This window comes from Scyliorhinus torazame, chromosome 7, assembly GCF_047496885.1.
Source record: "Scyliorhinus torazame isolate Kashiwa2021f chromosome 7, sScyTor2.1, whole genome shotgun sequence".
Lineage (NCBI taxonomy): Eukaryota > Metazoa > Chordata > Chondrichthyes > Carcharhiniformes > Scyliorhinidae > Scyliorhinus > Scyliorhinus torazame.
Genome location: NC_092713.1, coordinates 3,577,625 through 3,605,059, shown reverse-complemented (window position 1 = coordinate 3,605,059; position 27,435 = coordinate 3,577,625). Strand labels below are relative to the sequence as shown.

General features: G+C 47.0%; 1 protein-coding gene across 3 annotated transcripts in view; it reads right to left on the bottom strand.

The window, feature by feature from the left end:
- LOC140426007 (guanine nucleotide exchange factor VAV3) overlaps nucleotides 1-27,435 on the bottom strand; it is a 705,672-nt gene that overhangs the window by 137,295 nt on the left and 540,942 nt on the right. For all 3 annotated transcript variants that reach the window (XM_072510280.1, XM_072510278.1, XM_072510279.1), the window contains exon 20: nucleotides 20,266-20,402. In XM_072510280.1, the coding sequence (XP_072366381.1) occupies nucleotides 20,266-20,402 (137 nt within the window). The remainder of the gene's footprint in view (nucleotides 1-20,265; nucleotides 20,403-27,435) is intronic.

Here is a 27,435-nt window from a genome sequence, read left to right as displayed (position 1 = left end):
TAACAGAGCGCATGTTCTTCCTGTAACAGAGCGCATGTTCTTCCTGTAACAGAGTGCATGTTCTTCCTGTGACAGTACGCATATTCTTCCTGTAACAGAGTGCATGTTCTTCCTGTAACAGAGCGCATGTTCTTCCTGTAACAGAGCGCATGTTCTTCCTGTAACAGTGCACATGTTCTTCCTGTTACAGAGCACATGTTCTTCCTGTAACAGTGCGCATGTTCTTCCTGTAACAGTGCGCATGTTCTTCCTGTAACAGTGCGCATGTTCTTCCTGTAACAGAGCGCATGTTCTTCCTGTAACAGTGCACATGTTCTTCCTGTTACAGAGCACATGTTCTTCCTGTAACAGAGTGCATGTTCTTCCTGTAACAGAGTGCATGTTCTTCCTGTAACAGAGCGCATGTTCTTCCTGTAACAGAGCGCATGTTCTTCCTGTAACAGTGCACATGTTCTTCCTGTTACAGAGCACATGTTCTACCTGTAACAGAGTGCATGTTCTTCCTGTAACAGTACGCATATTGTTCCTGTAACAGAGCACATGTTCTTCCTGTAACAGTGCACATGTTCTTCCTGTAACAGAGCAGATGTTCTTCCTGTAACAGAGCAGATGTTCTTCGTGTAACAGTGTGCATGTTCTTCCTGTAACAGAGTGCATGTTCTTCCTGTAACAGTGCGCATGTTCTTCCTGTAACAGTGCACATGTTCTTCCCGTAGCAGTGTGCATGTTCTTCCTGTAACAGAGCAGATGTTCTTCCTGTAACAGTGCGCATGTTCTTCCTGTAACAGAGCGCATGTTCTTCCTGTAACAGAGCGCATGTTCTTCCTGTAACAGAGCAGATGTTCTTCCTGTAACAGTGCGCATGTTCTTCCTGTAACAGTGCGCATGTTCTTCCTGTAACAGTGCACATGTTCTTCCTGTAACAGAGCGCATGTTCTTCCTGTAACAGTGCGCATGTTCTTCCTGTAACAGTGCAGATGTTCTTCCTGTAACAGAGCAGATGTTCTTCCTGTAACAGTGCACATGTTCTTCCTGTAACAGAGCGCATGTTCTTCCAGTAACAGTGTGCATGTTCTTCCTGTAACAGAGTGCATGTTCTTCCTGTAACAGTACGCATGTTCTTCCTGTAACAGTGCGCATGTTCTTCCTGTAACAGAGCGCATGTTCTTCCTGTAACAGTACGCATGTTCTTCCTGTAACAGAGCGCATGTTCTTCCTGTAACAGAGCGCATGTTCTTCCTGTAACAGAGTGCATGTTCTTCCTGTGACAGTACGCATATTCTTCCTGTAACAGAGTGCATGTTCTTCCTGAAACAGAGCGCATGTTCTTCCTGTAACAGAGCGCATGTTCTTCCTGTAACAGTGCACATGTTCTTCCTGTTACAGAGCACATGTTCTTCCTGTAACAGTGCGCATGTTCTTCCTGTAACAGTGCGCATGTTCTTCCTGTAACAGTGCGCATGTTCTTCCTGTAACAGAGCGCATGTTCTTCCTGTAACAGTGCACATGTTCTTCCTGTTACAGAGCGCATGTTCTTCCTGTAACAGAGTGCATGTTCTTCCTGTAACAGAGTGCATGTTCTTCCTGTAACAGAGCGCATGTTCTTCCTGTAACAGAGCGCATGTTCTTCCTGTAACAGTGCACATGTTCTTCCTGTTACAGAGCACATGTTCTTCCTGTAACAGAGTGCATGTTCTTCCTGTAACAGTACGCATATTGTTCCTGTAACAGAGCACATGTTCTTCCTGTAACAGTGCACATGTTCTTCCTGTAACAGAGCAGATGTTCTTCCTGTAACAGAGCGGATGTTCTTCCTGTAACAGTGTGCATGTTCTTCCTGTAACAGAGTGCATGTTCTTCCTGTAACAGTGCACATGTTCTTCCTGTAACAGTGCACATGTTCTTCCCGCAGCAGTGTGCATGTTCTTCCTGTAACAGAGCAGATGTTCTTCCTGTAACAGAGTGCATGTTCTTCCTGTAACAGAGCAGATGTTCTTCCTGTAACAGTGCGCATGTTCTTCCTGTAACAGTGTGCATGTTCTTCCTGTAACAGTGCACATGTTCTTCCTGTAACAGAGCGCATGTTCTTCCTGTAACAGAGCGCATGTTCTTCCTGTAACAGTGCGCATGTTCTTCCTGTAACAGTGCAGATGTTCTTCCTGTAACAGAGCAGATGTTCTTCCTGTAACAGTGCACATGTTCTTCCTGTAACAGAGCGCATGTTCTTCCAGTAACAGTGCGCATGTTCTTCCTGTAACAGAGCGCATGTTCTTCCTGTAACAGTACGCATGTTCTTCCTGTAACAGAGCGCATGTTCTTCCTGTAACAGAGCGCATGTTCTTCCTGTAACAGAGTGCATGTTCTTCCTGTGACAGTACGCATATTCTTCCTGTAACAGAGTGCATGTTCTTCCTGTAACAGAGCGCATGTTCTTCCTGTAACAGAGCGCATGTTCTTCCTGTAACAGTGCACATGTTCTTCCTGTTACAGAGCACATGTTCTTCCTGTAACAGTGCGCATGTTCTTCCTGTAACAGTGCGCATGTTCTTCCTGTAACAGTGCGCATGTTCTTCCTGTAACAGAGCGCATGTTCTTCCTGTAACAGTGCACGTGTTCTTCCTGTTACAGAGCACATGTTCTTCCTGTAACAGAGTGCATGTTCTTCCTGTAACAGAGTGCATGTTCTTCCTGTAACAGAGTGCATGTTCTTCCTGTAACAGAGTGCATGTTCTTCCTGTAACAGTGCACATGTTCTTCCTGTTACAGAGCACATGTTCTTCCTGTAACAGAGTGCATGTTCTTCCTGTAACAGTATGCATATTGTTCCTGTAACAGAGCACATGTTCTTCCTGTAACAGTGCACATGTTCTTCCTGTAACAGAGCAGATGTTCTTCCTGTAACAGAGCAGATGTTCTTCCTGTAACAGTGTGCATGTTCTTCCTGTAACAGAGTGCATGTTCTTCCTGTAACAGTGTGCATGTTCTTCCTGTAACAGTGCACATGTTCTTCCCGTAGCAGTGTGCATGTTCTTCCTGTAACAGAGCAGATGTTCTTCCTGTAACAGAGTGCATGTTCTTCCTGTAACAGAGCAGATGTTCTTCCTGTAACAGTGCGCATGTTCTTCCTGTAACAGTGTGCATGTTCTTCCTGTAACAGTGCACATGTTCTTCCTGTAACAGAGCGCATGTTCTTCCTGTAACAGTGCGCATGTTCTTCCTGTAACAGTGCAGATGTTCTTCCTGTAACAGAGCAGATGTTCTTCCTGTAACAGTGCACATGTTCTTCCAGTAACAGTGTGCATGTTCTTCCTGTAACAGAGCGCATGTTCTTCCTGTAACAGAGCAGATGTTCTTCCTGTAACAGTGTGCATGTTCTTCCTGTAACAGAGAGCATGTTCTTCCTGTAACAGTGCACATGTTCTTCCTGTAACAGTGCACATGTTCTTCCTGTAACAGAGCAGATGTTCTTCCTGTAACAGTGCACATGTTCTTCCTGTAACAGAGCGCATGTTCTTCCTGTAACAGTGCACATGTTCTTCCTGTAACAGTACGCATGTTCTTCCTGTAACAGTGCGCATGTTCTTCCTGTAACAGTGCACATGTTCTTCCTGTAACAGTGCACATGTTCTTCCTGTAACAGAGCAGATGTGCTTCCTGTAACAGTGCGCATGTTCTTCCTGTAACAGAGCAGATGTTCTTCCTGTAACAGTGCACATGTTCTTCCTGTAACAGTACGCATGTTCTTCCTGTAACAGTGCGCATGTTCTTCCTGTAACAGTGCACATGTTCTTCCTGTAACAGAGCGCATGCTCTTCCTGTAACAGAGCAGATGTTCTTCCTGTAACAGTGCACATGTTCTTCCTGTAACAGAGCGCATGTTCTTCCTGTAACAGTGCGCATGTTCTTCCTGTAACAGTGCGCATGTTCTTCCTGTAACAGTGCACATGTTCTTCCTGTAACAGTGCACATGTTCTTCCTGTAACAGAGTGCATGTTCTTCCTGTAACAGAGTGCATGTTCTTCCTGTAACAGAGCACATGTTCTTCCTGTAACAGAGCACATGTTCTTCCTGTAACAGTGCACATGTTCTTCCTGTAACAGTGCGCATGTTCTTCCTGTAACAGAGCAGATGTTCTTCCTGTAACAGAGCAGATGTTCTTCCTGTAACAGTGCGCATGTTCTTCCTGTAACAGAGCAGATGTTCTTCCTGTAACAGTGCACATGTTCTTCCTGTAACAGTACGCATGTTCTTCCTGTAACAGTGCGCATGTTCTTCCTGTAACAGTGCACATGTTCTTCCTGTAACAGAGCGCATGCTCTTCCTGTAACAGAGCAGATGTTCTTCCTGTAACAGTGCACATGTTCTTCCTGTAACAGAGCGCATGTTCTTCCTGTAACAGTGCGCATGTTCTTCCTGTAACAGTGCGCATGTTCTTCCTGTAACAGTGCACATGTTCTTCCTGTAACAGTGCACATGTTCTTCCTGTAACAGAGTGCATGTTCTTCCTGTAACAGAGTGCATGTTCTTCCTGTAACAGAGCACATGTTCTTCCTGTAACAGAGCACATGTTCTTCCTGTAACAGTGCACATGTTCTTCCTGTAACAGAGCAGATGTTCTTCCTGTAACAGAGCAGATGTTCTTCCTGTAACAGTGCGCATGTTCTTCCTGTAACAGTGCGCATGTTCTTCCTGTAACAGAGCGCATGTTCTTCCTGTAACAGTGCACATGTTCTTCCTGTTACAGAGCACATGTTCTTCCTGTAACAGAGTGCATGTTCTTCCTGTAACAGAGCGCATGTTCTTCCTGTAACAGAGCGCATGTTCTTCCTGTAACAGTGCACATGTTCTTCCTGTTACAGAGCACATGTTCTTCCTGTAACAGAGTGCATGTTCTTCCTGTAACAGTACGCATATTGTTCCTGTAACAGAGCACATGTTCTTCCTGTAACAGTGCACATGTTCTTCCTGTAACAGAGCAGATGTTCTTCCTGTAACAGAGCAGATGTTCTTCCTGTAACAGTGTGCATGTTCTTCCTGTAACAGAGTGCATGTTCTTCCTGTAACAGTGCGCATGTTCTTCCTGTAACAGTGCACATGTTCTTCCCGTAGCAGTGTGCATGTTCTTCCTGTAACAGAGCAGATGTTCTTCCTGTAACAGTGCGCATGTTCTTCCTGTAACAGAGCGCATGTTCTTCCTGTAACAGAGCGCATGTTCTTCCTGTAACAGAGCAGATGTTCTTCCTGTAACAGTGCGCATGTTCTTCCTGTAACAGTGCGCATGTTCTTCCTGTAACAGTGCACATGTTCTTCCTGTAACAGAGTGCATGTTCTTCCTGTAACAGAGTGCATGTTCTTCCTGTAACAGAGCACATGTTCTTCCTGTAACAGAGCACATGTTCTTCCTGTAACAGTGCACATGTTCTTCCTGTAACAGTGCGCATGTTCTTCCTGTAACAGAGCAGATGTTCTTCCTGTAACAGAGCAGATGTTCTTCCTGTAACAGTGCGCATGTTCTTCCTGTAACAGAGCAGATGTTCTTCCTGTAACAGTGCACATGTTCTTCCTGTAACAGTACGCATGTTCTTCCTGTAACAGTGCGCATGTTCTTCCTGTAACAGTGCACATGTTCTTCCTGTAACAGAGCGCATGCTCTTCCTGTAACAGAGCAGATGTTCTTCCTGTAACAGTGCACATGTTCTTCCTGTAACAGAGCGCATGTTCTTCCTGTAACAGTGCGCATGTTCTTCCTGTAACAGTGCGCATGTTCTTCCTGTAACAGTGCACATGTTCTTCCTGTAACAGTGCACATGTTCTTCCTGTAACAGAGTGCATGTTCTTCCTGTAACAGAGTGCATGTTCTTCCTGTAACAGAGCACATGTTCTTCCTGTAACAGAGCACATGTTCTTCCTGTAACAGTGCACATGTTCTTCCTGTAACAGAGCAGATGTTCTTCCTGTAACAGAGCAGATGTTCTTCCTGTAACAGTGCGCATGTTCTTCCTGTAACAGTGCGCATGTTCTTCCTGTAACAGAGCGCATGTTCTTCCTGTAACAGTGCACATGTTCTTCCTGTTACAGAGCACATGTTCTTCCTGTAACAGAGTGCATGTTCTTCCTGTAACAGAGCGCATGTTCTTCCTGTAACAGAGCGCATGTTCTTCCTGTAACAGTGCACATGTTCTTCCTGTAACAGTACGCATATTGTTCCTGTAACAGAGCACATGTTCTTCCTGTAACAGTGCACATGTTCTTCCTGTAACAGAGCAGATGTTCTTCCTGTAACAGAGCAGATGTTCTTCCTGTAACAGTGTGCATGTTCTTCCTGTAACAGAGTGCATGTTCTTCCTGTAACAGTGCGCATGTTCTTCCTGTAACAGTGCACATGTTCTTCCCGTAGCAGTGTGCATGTTCTTCCTGTAACAGAGCAGATGTTCTTCCTGTAACAGTGCGCATGTTCTTCCTGTAACAGAGCGCATGTTCTTCCTGTAACAGAGCGCATGTTCTTCCTGTAACAGAGCAGATGTTCTTCCTGTAACAGTGCGCATGTTCTTCCTGTAACAGTGCGCATGTTCTTCCTGTAACAGTGCACATGTTCTTCCTGTAACAGAGCGCATGTTCTTCCTGTAACAGTGCGCATGTTCTTCCTGTAACAGTGCAGATGTTCTTCCTGTAACAGAGCAGATGTTCTTCCTGTAACAGTGCACATGTTCTTCCTGTAACAGAGCGCATGTTCTTCCAGTAACAGTGTGCATGTTCTTCCTGTAACAGAGTGCATGTTCTTCCTGTAACAGTACGCATGTTCTTCCTGTAACAGTGCGCATGTTCTTCCTGTAACAGAGCGCATGTTCTTCCTGTAACAGTACGCATGTTCTTCCTGTAACAGAGCGCATGTTCTTCCTGTAACAGAGCGCATGTTCTTCCTGTAACAGAGTGCATGTTCTTCCTGTGACAGTACGCATATTCTTCCTGTAACAGAGTGCATGTTCTTCCTGTAACAGAGCGCATGTTCTTCCTGTAACAGAGCGCATGTTCTTCCTGTAACAGTGCACATGTTCTTCCTGTTACAGAGCACATGTTCTTCCTGTAACAGTGCGCATGTTCTTCCTGTAACAGTGCGCATGTTCTTCCTGTAACAGTGCGCATGTTCTTCCTGTAACAGAGCGCATGTTCTTCCTGTAACAGTGCACATGTTCTTCCTGTTACAGAGCACATGTTCTTCCTGTAACAGAGTGCATGTTCTTCCTGTAACAGTGCGCATGTTCTTCCTGTAACAGAGCGCATGTTCTTCCTGTAACAGTGCACATGTTCTTCCTGTTACAGAGCACATGTTCTTCCTGTAACAGAGCGCATGTTCTTCCTGTAACAGTGCACATGTTCTTCCTGTTACAGAGCACATGTTCTTCCTGTAACAGTGCGCATGTTCTTCCTGTAACAGTGCGCATGTTCTTCCTGTAACAGTGCGCATGTTCTTCCTGTAACAGAGCGCATGTTCTTCCTGTAACAGTGCACATGTTCTTCCTGTTACAGAGCACATGTTCTTCCTGTAACAGAGTGCATGTTCTTCCTGTAACAGTGCGCATGTTCTTCCTGTAACAGTGCGCATGTTCTTCCTGTAACAGTGCGCATGTTCTTCCTGTAACAGAGCGCATGTTCTTCCTGTAACAGTGCACATGTTCTTCCTGTTACAGAGCACATGTTCTTCCTGTAACAGAGTGCATGTTCTTCCTGTAACAGTGCGCATGTTCTTCCTGTAACAGTGCGCATGTTCTTCCTGTAACAGTGCACATGTTCTTCCTGTAACAGTGCACATGTTCTTCCTGTTACAGAGCACATGTTCTTCCTGGGTGTGGCTGAAGTGCCTTTAGAAACGGTGTGCTGAAGGCAAACAGAGTGTATCTGAGTTTGGGTAAGGCTGAGTTCGGTTAAGAGGTGAGTGACAAAAAAAAAAAAAAAAAAATCAAGTTAATTAAGTAAAGTAATTAACTAGTTAAGGGAATTTGGTGCTCACCTGAAGGAGGTGCAGAGAAGCAGACCTGTGAGGGAGTCTCTGGAGCAATTACATCACAGCCAGCAGGTAAGTGTTTGGCTTGTAACTGGTAAGTGATTTCTCTCTCTTTGACTTTCTCCTAGCTGTGTAGTGTAGTTCAAATTTAACTTCAGGTTTAAGTCATGGCAGGAGAGCTCAGACCCGTGTCATGCTCCTCTTGTGAGATGTGGCAAGTCAGGGACCCTTCTGGTGTCCCTGACTCCTTCATCTGCAAGAAGTGTGTCCAACTGCAGCTCCTGTTAGACCGCTTGACGGCTCTGGAGCTGCGGATGGACTCACTTTGGAGCATCCGCGATGCTGAGGAAGTTGTGGAAAGCACATTCAGTGAGTTGGTCACACCGCAGATTAAAATTACTGAGGCAGATAGGGAAAGGGTGACCAACAGACAGAGGAAGAGTAGGAAGGCAGTGCAGGGATCCCCTGCGGTCATCTCCCTCCAAAACAGATTTACAGTTTTGGAAACTGTTGGGGGAGATGGCTCACCAGGGGAAGGTGGCAGCAGCCAGGTTCATGGCACCGTGGCTGGCTCTGCTGCACAGAAGGGCGGGAAAAAGAGTGGCAGAGCTATAGTGATAGGGGATTCAATCGTAAGGGGAATAGACAGGCGTTTCTGCGGACGCAAACGAGAATCCAGGTTGGTATGTTGCCTCCCTGGTGCAAGGGTCAAGGATGTCTCGGAGCGGCTGCAGGGCATTCTGGAGGGGGAGGGTGAACAGCCAGCTGTCGTGGTGCATATAGGCACCAACGATATAGGTAAAAAAACGGGATGAGGTCCTACAAGCTGAATTTAGGGAGTTAGGAGTTAAACTAAAAAGTAGGACCTCAAAGGTAGTAATCTCAGGATTGCTACCAGTGCCACGTGATAGTCAGAGTAGGAATGACAGGATAGCTAGGATGAATACGTGGCTTGAGAGATGGTGCAAGAGGGAGGGTTTCAAATTCCTGGGACATTGGGACCGATTCTGGGGGAGGTGGGACCTGTACAAATCGGACGGTCTGCATCTGGGTGGGACCGGAACCAATGTTCTCGGGGGGGTGTTTGCTAGTGCAGTTGGGGAGGGTTTAAACTAATGTGCCAGGGGGATGGGAACCGATGTAGGAAGTCAGTGGGGACAGAAACAAAAGGCAGGAAGGGAGAGTGTGTAAAGCATGACCAGAGAAAGCAGGGCAGAGAGCAAGGAAGGTCTACATTAAACTGCATTTATTTCAATGCAAGGGGCCTGACGGGCAAAGCGGATGAACTCAGGGCATGGACGGGCACATGGGACTGGGATATTATAGCTATGACTGAAACATGGCTAAGGGAGGGGCAGGACTGGCAGCTCAATGTTCCGGGCTACAGATGCTATAGAAAGGATAGAACAGGAGGTAAGAGAGGAGGGGGAGTGGCGTTTTTGATTAGGGAGAACATCACGGCAGTACTTAGAGGGGATATATCCGAGGGTTCGCCCACTGAGTCTATATGGGTGGAACTGAAAAATAAGAAGGGAGAGATCACCTTGGTAGGACTGTACTACAGGCCCCCAAATAGTCAGCGGGAAATTGAGGAGCAAATATGTAAGGAGATTACAGATAGCTGCAAGAATAATAGGGTGGTAGTAGTAGGGGACTTTAACTTTCCCAACATTGACTGGGACAGTCATAGCATTAGGGGCTTGGATGGAGGGAAATTTGTTGAGTGTATTCAGGAGGAATTTCTCATTCAGTATGTGGATGGACCGACTAGAGAGGGGGCAAAACTTGACCTCGTCTTGGGAAATAAGGAAGGGCAAGTGATAGAAGTGCTAGTGAGGGATCACTTTGGGACAAGTGACCATAATTCCATTAGTTTTAAGATAGCTATGGAGAATGATAGGTCTGGCCCAAGAGTTAAAATTCTTAATTGGGGCAAGGCCAATTTTGATGGTATCAGACAGGAACTTGCAGAGGTAGATTGGGGGAGACTATTGGCAGACAAAGGGACGGCTGGTAAATGGGAGGCTTTTAAAAATGTGTTAACCAGGGTGCAGGGTAAGCACATTCCCTTTAGAGTGAAGGGCAAGGCTGGTAGAAGTAGGGAACCCTGGATGACTCGAGATATTGAGACTCTGGTCAAAAAGAAGAAGGAGGCATATGACGTACATAAGCAACTGGGATCAAGTAGATCCCTTGAAGAGTATAGAGATTGTCGAAATAGAGTTAAGAGGGAAATCAGGAGGGCAAAAAGGGGACATGAAATTGCTTTGGCAAATAATGCAAGGGAGAATCCAAAGAGATTCTACAGATACATAAAGGGGAAAAGAGTAACTAGGGACAGAGTAGGGCCTCTTAAGGATCAACAAGGGCATTTATGTGCAGAGCCACAAGAGTTGGGTGAGATCCTGAATGAATATTTCTCATCGGTATTCACGGTGGAGAAAGGCATGGATGTTAGGAAACTAAGGGAAATAAATAGTGATGTCTTGAGAAGTGTGCATATTACAGAGGAGGAGGTACTGGAAGTCTTAAAGCGCATCAAGGTAGATAAATCCCCGGGACCTGATGAAATGTATCCCAGGATGTTGTGGGAGGCTAGGGAGGAAATTGCGGGTCCCCTAACCGAGATATTTGAATCATCGGCAGCCACAGGTGAGGTGCCTGAAGATTGGAGAGTGGCGAATGTTGTGCCCTTGTTTAAGAAGGGCAGCAGGGAAAAGCCTGGGAACTACAGACCGGTGAGCCTAACGTCTGTAGTAGGTAAGTTGCTAGAAGGTATTCTGAGAGACAGGATCTACAAGCATTTAGAGAGGCAAGGACTGATTCGGGGCAGTCAGCATGGCTTTGTGCGTGGAAAATCATGTCTCACAAATTTGATTGAGTTTTTTGAGGGAGTGACCAAGAAGGTAGATGAGGGTAGTGCAGTAGACGTTGTCTACATGGACTTTAGCAAAGCCTTTGACAAGGTACCGCATGGTAGGTTGTTGCAGAAGGTTAAAGCTCACGGGATCCAGGGTGAGGTTGCCAATTGGATTCAAAATTGGCTGGACGACAGAAGGCAGAGGGTGGTTGTAGAGGGTTGTTTTTCAAACTGGAGGCCTGTGACCAGTGGTGTGCCTCAGGGATCGGTGCTGGGTCCACTGTTATTTGTGATTTATATTAATGATTTGGATGAGAATTTAGGAGGCATGGTTAGTAAGTTTGCAGATGACACCAAGATTGGTGGCATAGTGGATAGTGAAGAAGGTTATCTAGGATTGCAACGGGATCTTGATCAATTAGGCCAGTGGGCCGACGAATGGCAGATGGAGTTTAATTTAGATAAATGTGAGGTGATGCATTTTGGCAGATCGAATCAGGCCAGGACCTACTCAGTTAATGGTATGGCGTTGGGGAGAGTTATAGAACAAAGAGATCTAGGAGTACAGGTTCATAGCTCCTTGAAGGTGGAGTCGCAGGTGGACAGGGTGGTGAAGAAGGCATTCGGCATGCTTGGTTTCATTGGTCAGAACATTGAATATAGGAGTTGGGACGTCTTGTTGAAGTTGTACAAGACATTGGTACGGCCACACTTGGAATACTGTGTGCAGTTCTGGTCACCCTATTATAGAAAGGATATTATTAAACTAGAAAGAGTGCAGAAAAGATTTACTAGGATGTTGCCGGGACTTGATGGTTTGAGTTATAAGGAGAGGCTGGATAGACTGGGACTTTTTTCCCTGGAGCGTAGGAGGCTTAGGGGTGATCTTATAGAGGTCTATAAAATAATGAGGGGCATAGATAAGGTAGATAGTCAACATCTTTTCCCAAAGGTAGGGGAGTCTAAAACTAGAGGGCATAGGTTTAAGGTGAGAGGGGAGAGATTCAGAAGGGCCCAGAGGGGCAATTTCTTCACTCAGAGGGTAGTTAGTGTCTGGAATGGGCTGCCAGAGGTAGTAGTAGAAGCGGGTACAATTGTGTCTTTCAAAAAGCATTTAGATGGTTACATGGGTAAGATGGGTATAGAGGGTTATGGGCCAAGTGCGGGCAACTGGGACTAGCTTAATGGTAAAAAACTGGGCGGCATGGACTGGTTGGGCCGAAGGGCCTGTTTCCATGCTGTAAACTTCTATGATTCTGTAACAGAGTGCATGTTCTTCCTGTAACATAGTGCATGTTCTTCCTGTAACAGAGCGCATGTTCTTCCTGTAACAGAGCGCATGTTCTTCCTGTAACAGTGCACATGTTCTTCCTGTTACAGAGCACATGTTCTTCCTGTAACAGAGTGCATGTTCTTCCTGTAACAGTACGCATATTGTTCCTGTAACAGAGCACATGTTCTTCCTGTAACAGTGCACATGTTCTTCCTGTAACAGAGCAGATGTTCTTCCTGTAACAGAGCAGATGTTCTTCCTGTAACAGTGTGCATGTTCTTCCTGTAACAGAGTGCATGTTCTTCCTGTAACAGTGCGCATGTTCTTCCTGTAACAGTGCACATGTTCATCCCGTAGCAGTGTGCATGTTCTTCCTGTAACAGAGCAGATGTTCTTCCTGTAACAGTGCGCATGTTCTTCCTGTAACAGAGCGCATGTTCTTCCTGTAACAGAGTGCATGTTCTTCCTGTAACAGAGCAGATGTTCTTCCTGTAACAGTGCGCATGTTCTTCCTGTAACAGTGCGCATGTTCTTCCCGTAACAGTGCACATGTTCTTCCTGTAACAGAGCGCATGTTCTTCCTGTAACAGTGCGCATGTTCTTCCTGTAACAGTGCAGATGTTCTTCCTGTAACAGAGCAGATGTTCTTCCTGTAACAGTGCACATGTTCTTCCTGTAACAGAGCGCATGTTCTTCCAGTAACAGTGTGCATGTTCTTCCTGTAACAGAGCGCATGTTCTTCCTGTAACAGAGCAGATGTTCTTCCTGTAACAGTGTGCATGTTCTTCCTGTAACAGAGTGCATGTTCTTCCTGTAACAGAGCAGATGTTCTTCCTGTAACAGTGCGCATGTTCTTCCTGTAACAGTGCCCATGTTCTTCCTGTAACAGAGTGCATGTTCTTCCTGTAACAGAGCAGACGTTCTTCCTGTAACAGAGCGCATGTTCTTCCAGTAACAGTGTGCATGTTCTTCCTGTAACAGAGCGCATGTTCTTCCTGTAACAGAGCAGATGTTCTTCCTGTAACAGTGTGCATGTTCTTCCTGTAACAGAGCGCATGTTCTTCCTGTAACAGAGCAGATGTTCTTCCTGTAACAGTGCGCATGTTCTTCCTGTAACAGAGAGCATGTTCTTCCTGTAACAGTGCACATGTTCTTCCTGTAACAGTGCACATGTTCTTCCTGTAACAGTGCCCATGTTCTTCCTGTAACAGAGCAGATGTTCTTCCTGTAACAGTGCACATGTTCTTCCTGTAACAGAGCGCATGTTCTTCCTGTAACAGTGCACATATTCTTCCTGTAACAGTACGCATGTTCTTCCTGTAACAGTGCGCATGTTCTTCCTGTAACAGTGCACATGTTCTTCCTGTAACAGTGCACATGTTCTTCCTGTAACAGAGTGCATGTTCTTCCTGTAACAGAGCAGATGTTCTTCCTGTAACAGTGCACATGTTCTTCCTGTAACAGAGCGCATGTTCTTCCTGTAACAGTGCGCATGTTCTTCCTGTAACAGTGCGCATGTTCTTCCTGTAACAGAGCGCATGTTCTTCCTGTAACAGTGCACATGTTCTTCCTGTAACAGTACGCATGTTCTTCCTGTAACAGTGCGCATGTTCTTCCTGTAACAGTGCACATGTTCTTCCTGTAACAGTGCACATGTTCTTCCTGTAACAGAGTGCATGTTCTTCCTGTAACAGAGCACATGTTCTTCCTGTAACAGTGCACATGTTCTTCCTGTAACAGTGCACATGTTCTTCCTGTAACAGAGCACATGTTCTTCCTGTAACAGAGTGCATGTTCTTCCAGTAACAGAGTGCATGTTCTTCCTGTAACAGTGCACATGTTCTTCCTGTAACAGTGCACATGTTCTTCCTGTAACAGTGCACATGTTCTTCCTGTAACAGAGCACATGTTCTTCCTGTAACAGTGCACATGTTCTTCCTGTAACAGTGCACATGTTCTTCCTGTAACAGTACGCATGTTCTTCCTGTAACAGTGCGCATGTTCTTCCTGTAACAGAGCACATGTTCTTCCTGTAACAGTGCACATGTTCTTCCTGTAACAGTGCACATGTTCTTCCTGTAACAGAGCACATGTTCTTCCTGTAACAGTGCACATGTTCTTCCTGTAACAGTGCACATGTTCTTCCTGTAACAGAGTGCATGTTCTTCCTGTAACAGAGCAGATGTTCTTCCTGTAACAGTGCACATGTTCTTCCTGTAACAGAGCGCATGTTCTTCCTGTAACAGAGTGCATGTTCTTCCTGTAACAGAGTGCATGTTCTTCCTGTAACAGAGCACATGTTCTTCCTGTAACAGTGCACATGTTCTTCCTGTAACAGTGCACATGTTCTTCCTGTAACAGAGCAGATGTTCTTCCTGTAACAGTGCACATGTTCTTCCTGTAACAGTGCACATGTTCTTCCTGTAACAGTGCACATGTTCTTCCTGTAACAGTGCGCATGTTCTTCCTGTAACAGTGCGCATGTTCTTCCTGTAACAGAGCAGATGTTCTTCCTGTAACAGAGTGCATGTTCTTCCTGTAACAGAGTGCATGTTCTTCCTGTAACAGTACGCATGTTCTTCCTGTAACAGAGTGCATGTTCTTCCTGTAACAGAGCACATGTTCTTCCTGTAACAGTGCGCATGTTCTTCCTGTAACAGAGTGCATGTTCTTCCTGTAACAGTACGCATGTTCTTCCTGTAACAGAGCACATGTTCTTCCTGTAACAGAGCACATGTTCTTCCTGTAACAGTGCGCATGTTCTTCCTGTAACAGAGTGCATGTTCTTCCTGTAACAGTACGCATGTTCTTCCTGTAACAGAGCACATGTTCTTCCTGTAACAGAGCACATGTTCTTCCTGTAACAGTGCACATGTTCTTCCTGTAACAGTACGCATGTTCTTCCTGTAACAGAGCAGATGTTCTTCCTGTAACAGTGTGCATGTTCTTCCTGTAACAGAGCAGATGTTCTTCCTGTAACAGTGCGCGTGTTCTTCCTGTAACAGTGCGCATGTTCTTCCTGAAACAGAGGGCATGTTCTTCCTGTAACAGTGCGCATGTTCTTCCTGTAACAGTACGCATATTCTTCCTGTAACAGAGCACATGTTCTTCCTGTAACAGAGCACATGTTCTTCCTGTAACAGAGCACATGTTCTTCCTGTAACAGAGCGCATGTTCTTCCTGTAACAGTGCGCATTTTCTTCCTGTAACGGAGCACATGTTCTTCCTGTAACAGTGCAGATATTCTTCCTGTAACAGAGCACATGTTCTTCGTGTAACAGTACGCATATTCTTCCTGTAACAGAGCACATGTTCTTCCTGTAACAGTACGCATGTTCTTCCTGTATCAGTGCACATGTTCTTTCTGTAACAGAGCAGATGTTCTTCCTGTAACAGTGCACAAGTTCTTCCTGTAACAGAGCAGATGTTCTTCCTGTAACAGTGCACATGTTCTTCCTGTTACAGAGCAGATGTTCTTCCCGTAGCAGTGTGCATGTTCTTCCTGTAACAGAGCAGATGTTCTTCCTGTAACAGTGCACATGTTCTTCCTGTAACAGTGCGCATGGTCTTCCTGTAACAGTGTGAATGTTCTTCCTGTAACAGTACGCATGTTCTTCCTGTAACAGTACGCATATTCCTCCTGTAACAGAGCACATGTTCTTCCTGTAACAGAGCACATGTTCTTCCCGTAACAGAGCACATGTTCTTCCTGTAACAGTACGCATGTTCTTCCTGTAACAGAGCAGACGTTCTTCCTGTAACAGTACGCATGTTCTTCCTGTTACAGAGCACATGTTCTTCCTGTAACAGTGCGCATGTTCTTCCTGTAACAGTGCACATGTTCTTCCTGTAACAGTGCGCATGTTCTTCCTGTAACAGTGCACATGTTCTTCCTGTAACAGAGCACATGTTCTTCCTGTAACAGAGCACATGTTCTTCCTGTAACAGAGCACATGTTCTTCCTGTAACAGTACGCATATTCTTCCTGTAACAGAGCACATGTTCTTCCTGTAACAGTGCACATGTTCTTCCTGTAACAGAGCAGACGTTCTTCCTGTAACAGAGCGCATGTTCTTCCTGTAACAGTACGCATGTTCTTCCTGTAACAGTGCACATGTACTTCCTGTAACAGAGCAGATGTTCTTCCTGTAACAGAGCGCATGTTCTTCCTGTAACATTACGCATATTCTTCCAGTAACAGAGTGCATTTTCTTCCTGTAACAGAGCGCATGTTCTTCCTGTAACAGTACGCATGTTCTTCCTGTAACAGTACGCATGTTCTTCCTGTAACAGAGCAGATGTTCTTCCTGTAACAGAGCGCATGTTCTTCCTGTAACAGTACGCATGTTCTTCCTGTAACAGAGCAGATGTTCTTCCTGTAACAGAGCGCATGTTCTTCCTGTAACAGTGCGCATGTTCTTCCTGTAACAGTGCGCATGTTCTTCCTGTAACAGTGCGCATGTTCTTCCTGTAACAGTGCGCATGTTCTTCCTGTAACAGTGCGCATGTTCTTCCTGTAACAGTGAGCATGTTCTACCTGTAACAGTGCACATGTTCTTCCTGTAACAGAGCACATGTTCTTCCTGTAACAGTGCGCATGTTCTACCTGTAACAGAGTGCATGTTCTTCCTGTAACAGGACGGATGTTCTTCCTGTAACAGTGCACATGTTCTTCCTGTACCAGAGCACATGTTCTTCCTGTAACAGTGCACATGTTCTTCCTGTAACAGGACGCATGTTCTTCCTGTAAGTGCGCATGTTCTTCCTGTAACAGTTCGCATGTTCAAAGCCAGTGATTTAGCCCTGTGCATCACACCGGCACTGAAATGTGTAGACCACATTGCAAAGTTTGTGGTGGACAGAACGTCACTTTGGTTTGACAGGAACATCCTGTTAGTGACAAGCACCATTCGTGTTGTCACTGTACAGTCGCAGTGTGAAACGTCACCTGTTGTTAAAAATTCCGAGGTAGGCTGGGCACTCTTCAGGGTGAAAGGTGAGGGCATGTCTGCCCATGTTCCCCAGCCTGGGCCAGTGCACTGTCAATTCCAGCTCCATCCATCCCAGAGTCAGATCCCCAGCATATTAACCAATAATTATTATAAAATTAACCGAAATCTCTATCCCCTGGCTGCCCAATAATTACAGTCACCAGGTGTGTATGTTTAAAGACAATTACTGTTTATTTATAACAAGAACGATCATATATAGCTGGTGATACACTACCCACAATCCCATGCAGTTTAACTTTACACATTAATCTGCTATGTGAGACCTTGTTGAAAGCCTTCTGAAAGTCTAAACAAACCACATCCACCGGTTCTCCCTGGTCAACTATACTAGTTAGGTGAATTGGACATTCTGAATTCTCCCTCTGTGTATCCGAACAGGCGCCGGAGTGTGGCGACTAGGGACTTTTCTCAGTAACTTCATTGCAGTGTTAATGTAAGCCTACTTGTGACAATAAAAAAGATTATTACTATTGTTATTATTACCAGTTACATCTTCAAAGAATTCAAGTAGATTTGTCCAGCATGATGTTCCTTTTCTAAATCCATGCTGACTTTGTCTGATTACATCACTGTTTGGACCGCAGCCTCTGGCTGTTCACCCTCCCCATTCAGAATGTCCTGCAGCAATTCCGTCACATCCTTGAGCCTGGCACCCAGAAGACAACGCTCCATCCTGGAGTCACATCACAGCCATAGACGCACTATGTGCATTCCCCTCACTAATGAATTTCATATCACTATTGACCGTCCACACTTCCTGGCCCCTCCCCCCAGAACAACTGAACCACCCACAGTGCCAAGGTCTTGGCTAGAACCTGGAGATTACATTTCTCCAGCCGGAGGCACTTCTCACCCACATGATCATCCAGACCACAAGGAACATCAAGCATATCCCACATAGCACAGGATGGGCAAATCACAGGACTGAGATCCCCAGACATAACTAAATAGATTATACAAACCAGAAAAATCATAATTTGTTTATGTCCAACAAACAAACATAATCCATAAGATATTTGGGTTTGGAGTTCTAAAATATTTATTATCTAAAATCAAAATCCAGTTATTTACATATTGCTTGTATTTATTTCTTAACTGTACATAAACAATCCCTTTCATTAAAATGCATTATACTAATCCTGCACAGCAGGGAGAGGAGAGTGTGAGAGGAGGACACTGGGACAGACAGTCAGCACCTAGAGTACGAGAGGAGGACACTGGGACAGACAGTCAGCATCGAGAGGAGAGTGTGAGAGGAGAATACTGGGACAGACAGTCAGCACCTAGAGTAGAGTGTGAGGGGAGGACACCGGGACAGACAGCCAGCACCTAGAGGAGAGTGTGAGAGGAGGACACCGAGATACACAGTCAGCAGCTAGCAACACCTAGAGGAGAGTGTAAGTGGAGGACACTGGGACATACATTTTAAATAATAGACTGCTTGTGTATTCTTCCCCTGCGACAGAGGCACTCGCTCGGTATTGACCCTCTGACAGTGCGGCACTCCCTCAGTACTGACCCTCTGACAGTGCAGCACTCCCTCAGTACTGACCCTCTGACAGTGCAGCACTCCCTCAGTACTGACCCTCTGACAGTGCGGCACTCCCTCAGTACTGACCCTCTGACAGTGCGGCACTCCCTCAGTACTGACCCTCTGACAGTGCAGCACTCCCTCAGTACTGACCCTCTGACAGTGCAGCACTCCCTCAGTACTGACCCTCTGACAGTGCAGCACTCCCTCAGTACTGACCCTCTGACAGTGCAGCACTCCCTCAGTACTGACCCTCTGACAGTGCAGCACTCCCTCAGTACTGACCCTCTGACAGTGCAGCACTCCCTCAGTACTGGCCCTTCTAGAGTGCCACACTCCCTCAGTACTGACCCCCCGACAGTGCAGCACTCCCACAGTACTGACCCTCTGACAGTGCGGCACTCCCTCAACACTGACCCTCTGACAGTGCAGCACTCCCTCAGTACTGACCCTCTGACAGTGCAGCACTCCCTCAGTACTGACCCTCTGACAGTGCAGCACTCCCTCAGAACTGACCCTCTGACACTGCGGCACTCCCTCAGTACTGACCCTCTGACAGTGCGGCACTCCCTCAGCACTGACCCTCTGACAGTGCAGCACTCCCTCAGTACTGACCTTCTGACAGTGCAGCACTCCCTCAGTACTGACCCTCTGACAGTGCAGCACTCCCTCAGTACTGACCCTCTGACAGTGCAGCACTCTGTCAGCACTGACCCTCTGACAGTGCGGCACTCCCTCAGTACTGACCCTCTGACAGTGCGGCGCTCCCTCAGTACTGACCCTCTGACAGTGCAGCACTCCCTCAGTACTGACTCTCTGACAGTGCAGCACTCCCTCAGTACTGACCCTCTGACAGCGCGGCACTCCCTCAGTACTGACTCTCTGACAGTGTTACACTCCCTCAGTACTGACCCTCTGACAGTGCGGCACTCCCTCAGTACTGACCCTCTGACAGTGCCGCACTCCCTCAGTACTGACCCTCTGACAGTGCGGCACTCCCTCAGTACTGACCCTCTGACAGTGCAGCACTCCCTCAGTACTGACCCTCTGACAGTGCAGCTCTCTCTCAGTACTGACCCTCGGACAGTGCAGCTCTCCCTCAGTACTGACCCTCTGACAGTGCAGCACTCCCTCAGTACTGACCCTCTGACAGTGCCGCACTCCCTCAGTACTGACCCTCTGACAGTGCAGCACTCCCTCAGTACTGACCCTCTGACAGTGCGGCACTCCCTCAGTACTGACCCTCTGACAGTGCCGCACTCCCTCAGTACTGACCCTCTGACAGTGCGGCACTCCCTCAGTACTGACCCTCTGACAGTGCCGCACTCCCTCAGTACTGACCCTCTGACAGTGCCGCACTCCCTCAGTACTGACCCTCTGACAGTGCCGCACTCCCTCAGTACTGACCCTCTGACAGTGCAGCACTCCCTCAGTACTGAATGAGTTTAGCTTTCCTGGATTTTGCTAGACTGGGATTATAAACACGACATTGCGACTCAGTGCTGACAGCGGGCAATGAGTCCGGCTGATACTGCGATGGGCTCATGGTTAAGAGGTACTTTCTCTGCTGTTATTGGATGTTCCTACCTGCCACCAGGTGTAATGAGCTTCTGCACGGACCACCTCGATAATGTCTCCCAGCTGAATGTGGAGAGCGGGTCCAGCATATGCTGGAGGCTGTGGGCACCCGTTATATCGTCTCAACACTTGCATCTTTGGTAAACCTGGAAACACAAAAGCAGGGTTCACCGGTTCTACAGGATCACAGAATATTCAAATACAGAAGGTGGCCACTCGGCCCAATGTTTCTGTGCTGGTCCCTCTGCAAGGGCTATTCACCTTGTGCCGCCTTTCCCCCAGTGCCCTGGTAACCTTTCAGGCAATGATCCAATTTGCTTTGGCAAGTCAGTGAAGCTCCCTGCACCTCCCCAGGCGGTGTATTCCGGATCCTAACCACTCACCGTGTGCACACCTTTCTCCGACTCTCTACATTGCTTCTTTTGTCAATTTACTTAAATCTGTGTCCTCTTGTTCACAACCTTTCCACCAATGGGAACACTTTCTGTCTCTCTGCACTGTCCAGACCCTCCATGATTTTGAACATCTCTATCCAATGTCCTCTCAGCCTTCTCATCTCCAAGGAAACCAACTCCAACCTCTCCAATCCATCTTCACAACTGAAATTTCTCATCCCGGGAACCTTCTCCTGAATCCTTTCTGCTCTCTCTGCAACGTCATCACATCCTTCCTAACGTGTGCCGTCCAGAATTGGACACAATACCCAGCTGACACACTAGTGTTTCAGAAAAGTTCAACGTAACCTCTTTGCTCTTCTAATCTACGTTATCTCATTGGCCTGGAAAAAGTAACACAGAGAGCACAGAGCAGATACAGATGAATCCCCAATTTACGTAATAGCGATGAACCGAATGGCCTGCCTGTTTGGGGGTGAGGGTTATTATGGTTTATTTTGTTTGGTTGATTAGGCTGAAACATTCCTTCGCAGAAATTAATTAATTAAATTGTTTTCTGATTCCTCTTCGATTTGTTGGGTGGTCCTGCAGTGTGAAGTGTGCAGTGTGTGCAGTGTGAAGTGTGTGCAGTGTGTGCAGTGTGAAGTGTGTGCAGTGTGCAGTGTGAAGTGTGTGCAGTGTGCAGTGTGAAGTGTGTGCAGTGTGCAGTGTGAAGTGTGTGCCGTGTGCAGTGTGAAGTGTGTGCAGTGTGAAGTGTGTGCAGTGTGCAGTGTGAAGTGTGTGCAGTGTGCAGTGTGCAGTGTGAAGTGTGTGCCGTGTGCAGTGTGAAGTGTGTGCAGTGTGAAGTGTGTGCAGTGTGCAGTGTGAAGTGTGTGCAGTGTGCAGTGTGAAGTGTGTGCCGTGTGCAGTGTGAAGTGTGTGCAGTGTGAAGTGTGTGCAGTGTGCAGTGTGCAGTGTGAAGTTAAGCAATCTTTTTGTTTGACTGTATCGCTATTCTCTGATTATTTTACTGTGATTCTAAGGCTGAACTACACAATGCCAGTTTCAAGGAAGATCCATTTTTTACGGAATGAAGTGTGCCCTGACCCACTTTGTAAAAATGGGATTTATCTGTGGAATTCAGGGCTTCATTAATAAGGGCGTAGATGCCTTAATCACGGGTAGGACAAACAGGGAACACTTAAGGAACTTGGAGGAAGTGCTCAGGCGTTTCGCAAAGGCAGGTGTACGGCGGAAAAGAGAAAAATGTGTTTTTCTGGCCCCACAAGTGACGTACCTGGGATATAAAGTAGACAAGTCGGGCTTACACCCATTGGAAGACCGAGTAAGGACAATAAAAGAAGCCCCAGCTCCCACCACGGTCCAGGAGCTATGATCATTTCTAGGATTGGCAACATATTATGGCAAATTTATTGAAAATAGGGCGTCCATCCTTGAACCCCTCCACCAGCTACTACAAAAGGGACAAGAATGGAAATGGTCCACCCGCCAAAACCGAGCATTTAGGGACATTAAGGAACAGCTGTCATCCGAAAATGTCCCAGAGCATTATGACCCAAGGAAGGAGTTGGTGGTCACGTGTGACGCATCACCTTACGGGGTAAGAGCCGTCTTCGCCCATAGAGGAAGGAATGGGGAAGAATGGCCAATAGCCTATGCTGCGAGGACCTTGGCGATGGCTGAGAGAAAGTACTCCCAAATCGAGAAGGAAGGACTGGCGGTGATATTTGCAGTAAAAAAATGTCACCAGTATCTGTACGGGCGGAAATTCACCAGAGTGACGGACCATAAGCCGTTATTAGGGTTATTAAAAGAAGACAAGTCAATACCCCGATTGCATCAGCTAGAATCCAACGCTGGACGTTGCTACTGGTGGCGTATAGATACGTTCTGGAGCACAGACCGGGAACGCGAGTAGCAAATGCAGATGCTTTGAGCAGACTTCCCCTCCCAGACACCCCGCCACTAATACCGAAAGTACAGGAGACAGTAATGACTCTAAATGTTTTGGACACCCTACCAGTGGATGCACAACATATTCGGTTGTGGACGCAAAAAGACCCAGTTTTAGCCAAGATGAAGCATTTACTGCGAACAGGGGAACTGGAGAGACCAGTGGAGCCCCAGATGCAGCGATACTGGAGCAGAAGGGACCAAATAACCGTAGAAGACGGTATCCTATTATGGGGAGCCCGGGTAATAGTCCCAGCTCAGGGCCGTCGGGCAATCTTAACCGAGTTACATCACGGACACCCAGGGGTGTCTAAAATGAAGATGCTCGCTCAAAGCTACGTCTGGTGGCCAGGATTGGACACAGACATAGCAACCTTGGTACGTCGGTGCCAGGAGTGCCAACAGGGGCAAAGAGTGCACCAGCTGCGCCATTGCACCCGTGGGAATGGCCAGGCAGACCGTGGACCCGCCTGCATATTGACCACGCCGACCCTTTCATGGGCTCAATGTTTTTGGTGATAGTGGACGCCCACTCCAAATGGTTGGACGTCCACCGGGTAAACGGTGGGCAGCACGGTAGCATTGTGGATAGCACAATTGCTTCACAGCTCCAGGGTCCCAGGTTCGATTCCGGCTTGGGTCACTGTCTGTGCGGAGTCTGCACGTTCTCCCCGTGTCTGCGTGGGTTTCCTCCGGGTGCTCCGGTTTCCTCCCACAGTCCAAAGATGTGCAGGTTAGGTGGATTGGCCATGATAAATTGCCCTCAGTGTCCAAAATTGCCCTTAGTGTTAGGTGGGGTTACTGGGTTATGGGGATAGGGTGGAGGTGTTGACCTTGGGTAGGGTGCTCTTTCCGAGAGCCGGTGCAGACTCGATGGGCCGAATGACCTCCTTCTGCACTGTAAATTCTATGATGATAAACGCGGCAAGCACAGCATCGACAATTGAAAAGCTCAGGGCCTCGTTTGCAACACATGGACTTCCGGAGGTATTGGTGTCGGACAACGGAACGGCATTCCCAAGTGGGGAATTCCTAAAGGGAAACGGAGACCGCCACATCAAAACGGCCCCTTACCATCCAGCGTCCAACGGCCTGGCAGAGAGAGCGGTCCAGACACTAAAAGCGGGACTCAAGAAGCAGCCGGCAGCGTCAATGGACACAAAGCTCTCCCGCTGGCTGTTTGATTCCTGGACCACACCGCATTCCACAACGGGCATACCGCCAGCTGAACTCTTAATGAGAAGGCGGCTGCGAACGAGGCTGAGTCTCCTTTTCCCAAATTTAACGGAGAAAGTGGAGAAACAACAGGAGGTCCAACGCAGGGGGCATGATAATAGTCGGCAGCAGAGACATTTCCAGGTGGGGGCACCGGTTTGGGTCAAGAATTATGGGAATGGACCAACGTGGTTCAAAGGTACGGTAGAGTCCCAAACAAGGCCCATATCCTATCAAGTTTTGATAGGAGGTAAGGTGCTGAAGAAACACCGAGACCAAATAAGGGCAGCGGAACCACACCTGGAGGCAGGACCACCTCAAGCTGGGATAGCTCAGACGGGAAAGATCCCCCAGCCCCGAGCAATTTCTCCAGACCCCGTCATCCAGGCGTCAGAGTCGGAGATGGACACGTTCGACGAGGCCGCCGCGACACCTCTCCCCGAGGAGGAGGAAGTACAACTTCCAAGGAGGTCATCAAGGAAAAGACGGGCACCAATAAGGTACACCCCACCCACGTCGGAGAACGACCCGGCGGATGACACAGAGGTGACAGACCCGGACAGGAGGAGCAGGAAGAAGCTCAGAGGAATGCCAGCTGGCAGGAATTCCTCGGACCTTGGGGGGTAGGGGTGTAGTGACCTCCAATTGGCATTATTGGTTGGCCAATTGGAGTATGAGTTCCCTCAATGATAGCTCATTGAGGGGGCCCATATAAGCACCTGTGTAGGCGTTGCGAGGCAGTCTTAAGTTGACTGGAATGCTAGCAGCACTGTTTCGAGCTGTCCTTGTATATATGAAGTTACTGCAAATAAATACTGGTGTGGTGATGGAACCCCTGCCTCCTGTGGATTATTACAGTGACATTGCAAAGTTCCACATTCAAACTCTTGAACATTCCCTCTCTGACCCCATTCTTTCGCTGGATTAATCCTGTCCCCGTGCGTTCTTACATTTGGAACATCACAAAGCAGCAACTGGATCAAACGCAGAAACAGAACTGGCTCAAACATCACCAAATCATTCATAACATTTAAATTGGATCAATTATAAATCAGGGATTGAACCAATCACAAAACCTGAATTTGATCAATAACAATTGGATCAATGCAAAAGGGATTGAGTGAGAAACAAAATAGCAAATCACAAACTGGATTTAACATAAAACAGGAATCAGGACATTCGTAGAATTAGATCAATTACAAATCAGGAACTGGATCAATAACAAAGAACTGAGACCAATTTAATTCTGAAATATGAATAATGTCAATCACAAAGAATGGATAAAACTATCAGAAACTTTGGGACCAAAGTTAGAACAAAGCAGGAACCGGAATGAAAGTGGGAGCTTCCCGTGAGAAATGAGCCAAGAACATCTCTGTGTCGACGCCAGACAGCACTTTGATATTTTAATACTGCTCGGACAAATTCTAACTTGTTCAGGAACATTCCTTCTCCATTCTGGACCTGCAGTTGGATTGTAGCTTTGCTGAGGATAGGTGGCACTGGAAACAGCCAAGCCTAAAATTCCAGTGATGTTGACATATTGAGGGAAAGGACAAACCTATTGGATTCCAATGTAGTCTAATGTAAATGTCCACATTTCAGACCTAAACAGGACAAACAAGGGCCCGTCTCCATAGTGAAGAGCGAGAAACAGAGATCCAAAGAGACATGGGGGAGGGTCCAAAATTCATTGAAATGTCATAAACAGGTGCAAGAAATAATGATAAAGGTTAATATAAAGGTTCAAATCAAAGATGAATAGATTGTTGTTATCCAAGGTATTGAGGGACAAAGGCAGGTATATGGTGTTAGGTCACAGGGGTGGCATGGTAGCACAGTGGTTAGCACTGCTGCCTCACAGCGCCAGGGACCCGGGTTCAATTCCAGCCTTGGGTCACTGTCTGTGCGGAGTCTGCACATTCTCCCCGTGTGTGTGTGGGTTCCTCCGGGTGCTCCGGTTTCCTCCCACAGTCCAAAGATGTGCAGGTTAGGTGGATTGGACATGATAAAAATTGTCCCTTGGTTGGGTTAGGTGGGGTGGCGGGGAAGTTGGCTTAGGTAAGATGCTCTTTCAGAGGGTCAATGCAGACTCGATGGGCCGAATGGCCTCCTTTTGCACCGCAGGGATTCTATGATTCCATGAATGGTGGAACAGACTAAAGGGGTCGAATGGCCTGTCCTTTCCCATGTTCCAGCTCTCAAGTTGTTACCAATCTTAGGAAACTAAGATCAGAAAAACAGGGTTTCTATTCTCTGTTCTTCGAGTCAAAACTTGATTGAAAAAGAGCGGTAAAATTTCCACAATCCAACTCTGTCCAACCACTGACTCGCTGTGTGGCCGCAAGCAAATTCTCACTCGGTCGGAATAAACCACAAGTGGCAACAAGAGAATAGGAATTGTGAAATGTTTCACTGACAGTGCCTGAGATTTTCTAACGAGACTGCACTTTGTGGTGGGGTGTGTATTCCTCTGCTCCCTGCACTTCCCCACACAAGCTGCCAGGCCACTCGGTTCTGCAATTCCCTCCGGAATCTCTCTCTCCTTCTCCCTCTTTCCTCCTTTCAGACATTCTGGAAAATTTGCCTCTCTGACTAACCTTTCGTCACATGTCCCGTTCTGTGCCTTGCTGGAATTCCAAACAAAGAACAGAGAAACGTACAGCACAGGAACAGGCCCTTCGGCCCTCCAAGCCCGTGCCGACCATGCTGCCCGTCTAAACTAAAATCTTCTGCACTTCCGGGGTCTGTATCCCTCTATTCCCATCCTATTCATGTATTTGTCAAGATGCCCCTTAAATGTCACTATTGTCCCTGCTTCCACCACCTCCTCCGGCAGCGAGTTCCAGGCTCCCACTACCCTCTGTGTAAAAAACTTGCCTTGTACATCTCCTCTAAACCTTGCCGCTCGCACCTTAAACCTGTGTCCCCGAGTAATTGACCCCTCTACCCTGGGGAAAAGCCTCTGACTATCCACTCTGTCTATGCCCCTCATAATTTTGTAGACCTCTATCAGGTCGCCCCTCAACCTCCGTCATTCTAGTGAGAACAAACCAAGTTTATTCAACCGCTCCTCAATGCTAATGCCCTCCATACCAGGCAACATTCTGGGAAATCTCTTCTGCACCCTCTCTAAAGCATCCACATCCTTCTGGTAGTCTGGCGACCAGAATTGAACACTATACTCCAAGTGTGGTCTAACTAAGGTTCTATACAGCTGCAACATGACTTGCCAATTTTTATACTCAATGCCCTGGCCAATGAAGGCAAGCATGCCGTATGCCTTCTTGACTACCTTCTCCACCTGTGTTGCCCCTTCCAGTGACCTGTGGACTTGTACACCTAGATCTCTCTGACTTTCAATACTCTTGAGGGTTCTACCATTCACTGTATATTCCCTACCTGCATTAAACCGTCCAAAATGCATTATCTCACATTTGTCCGTATTAAACACCATCTGTCATCTCTCCGCCCAAGTCTCCAAATGATCTAAATCCTGCTGTATCCTCAGACAGTCCTCATCGCTATCCGCAATTCCACCAACCTTTGTGTCATCCGCAAACTTACTAATCAGACGAGTTACATTTTCCTCCAAATCATTTATATATACTACGAA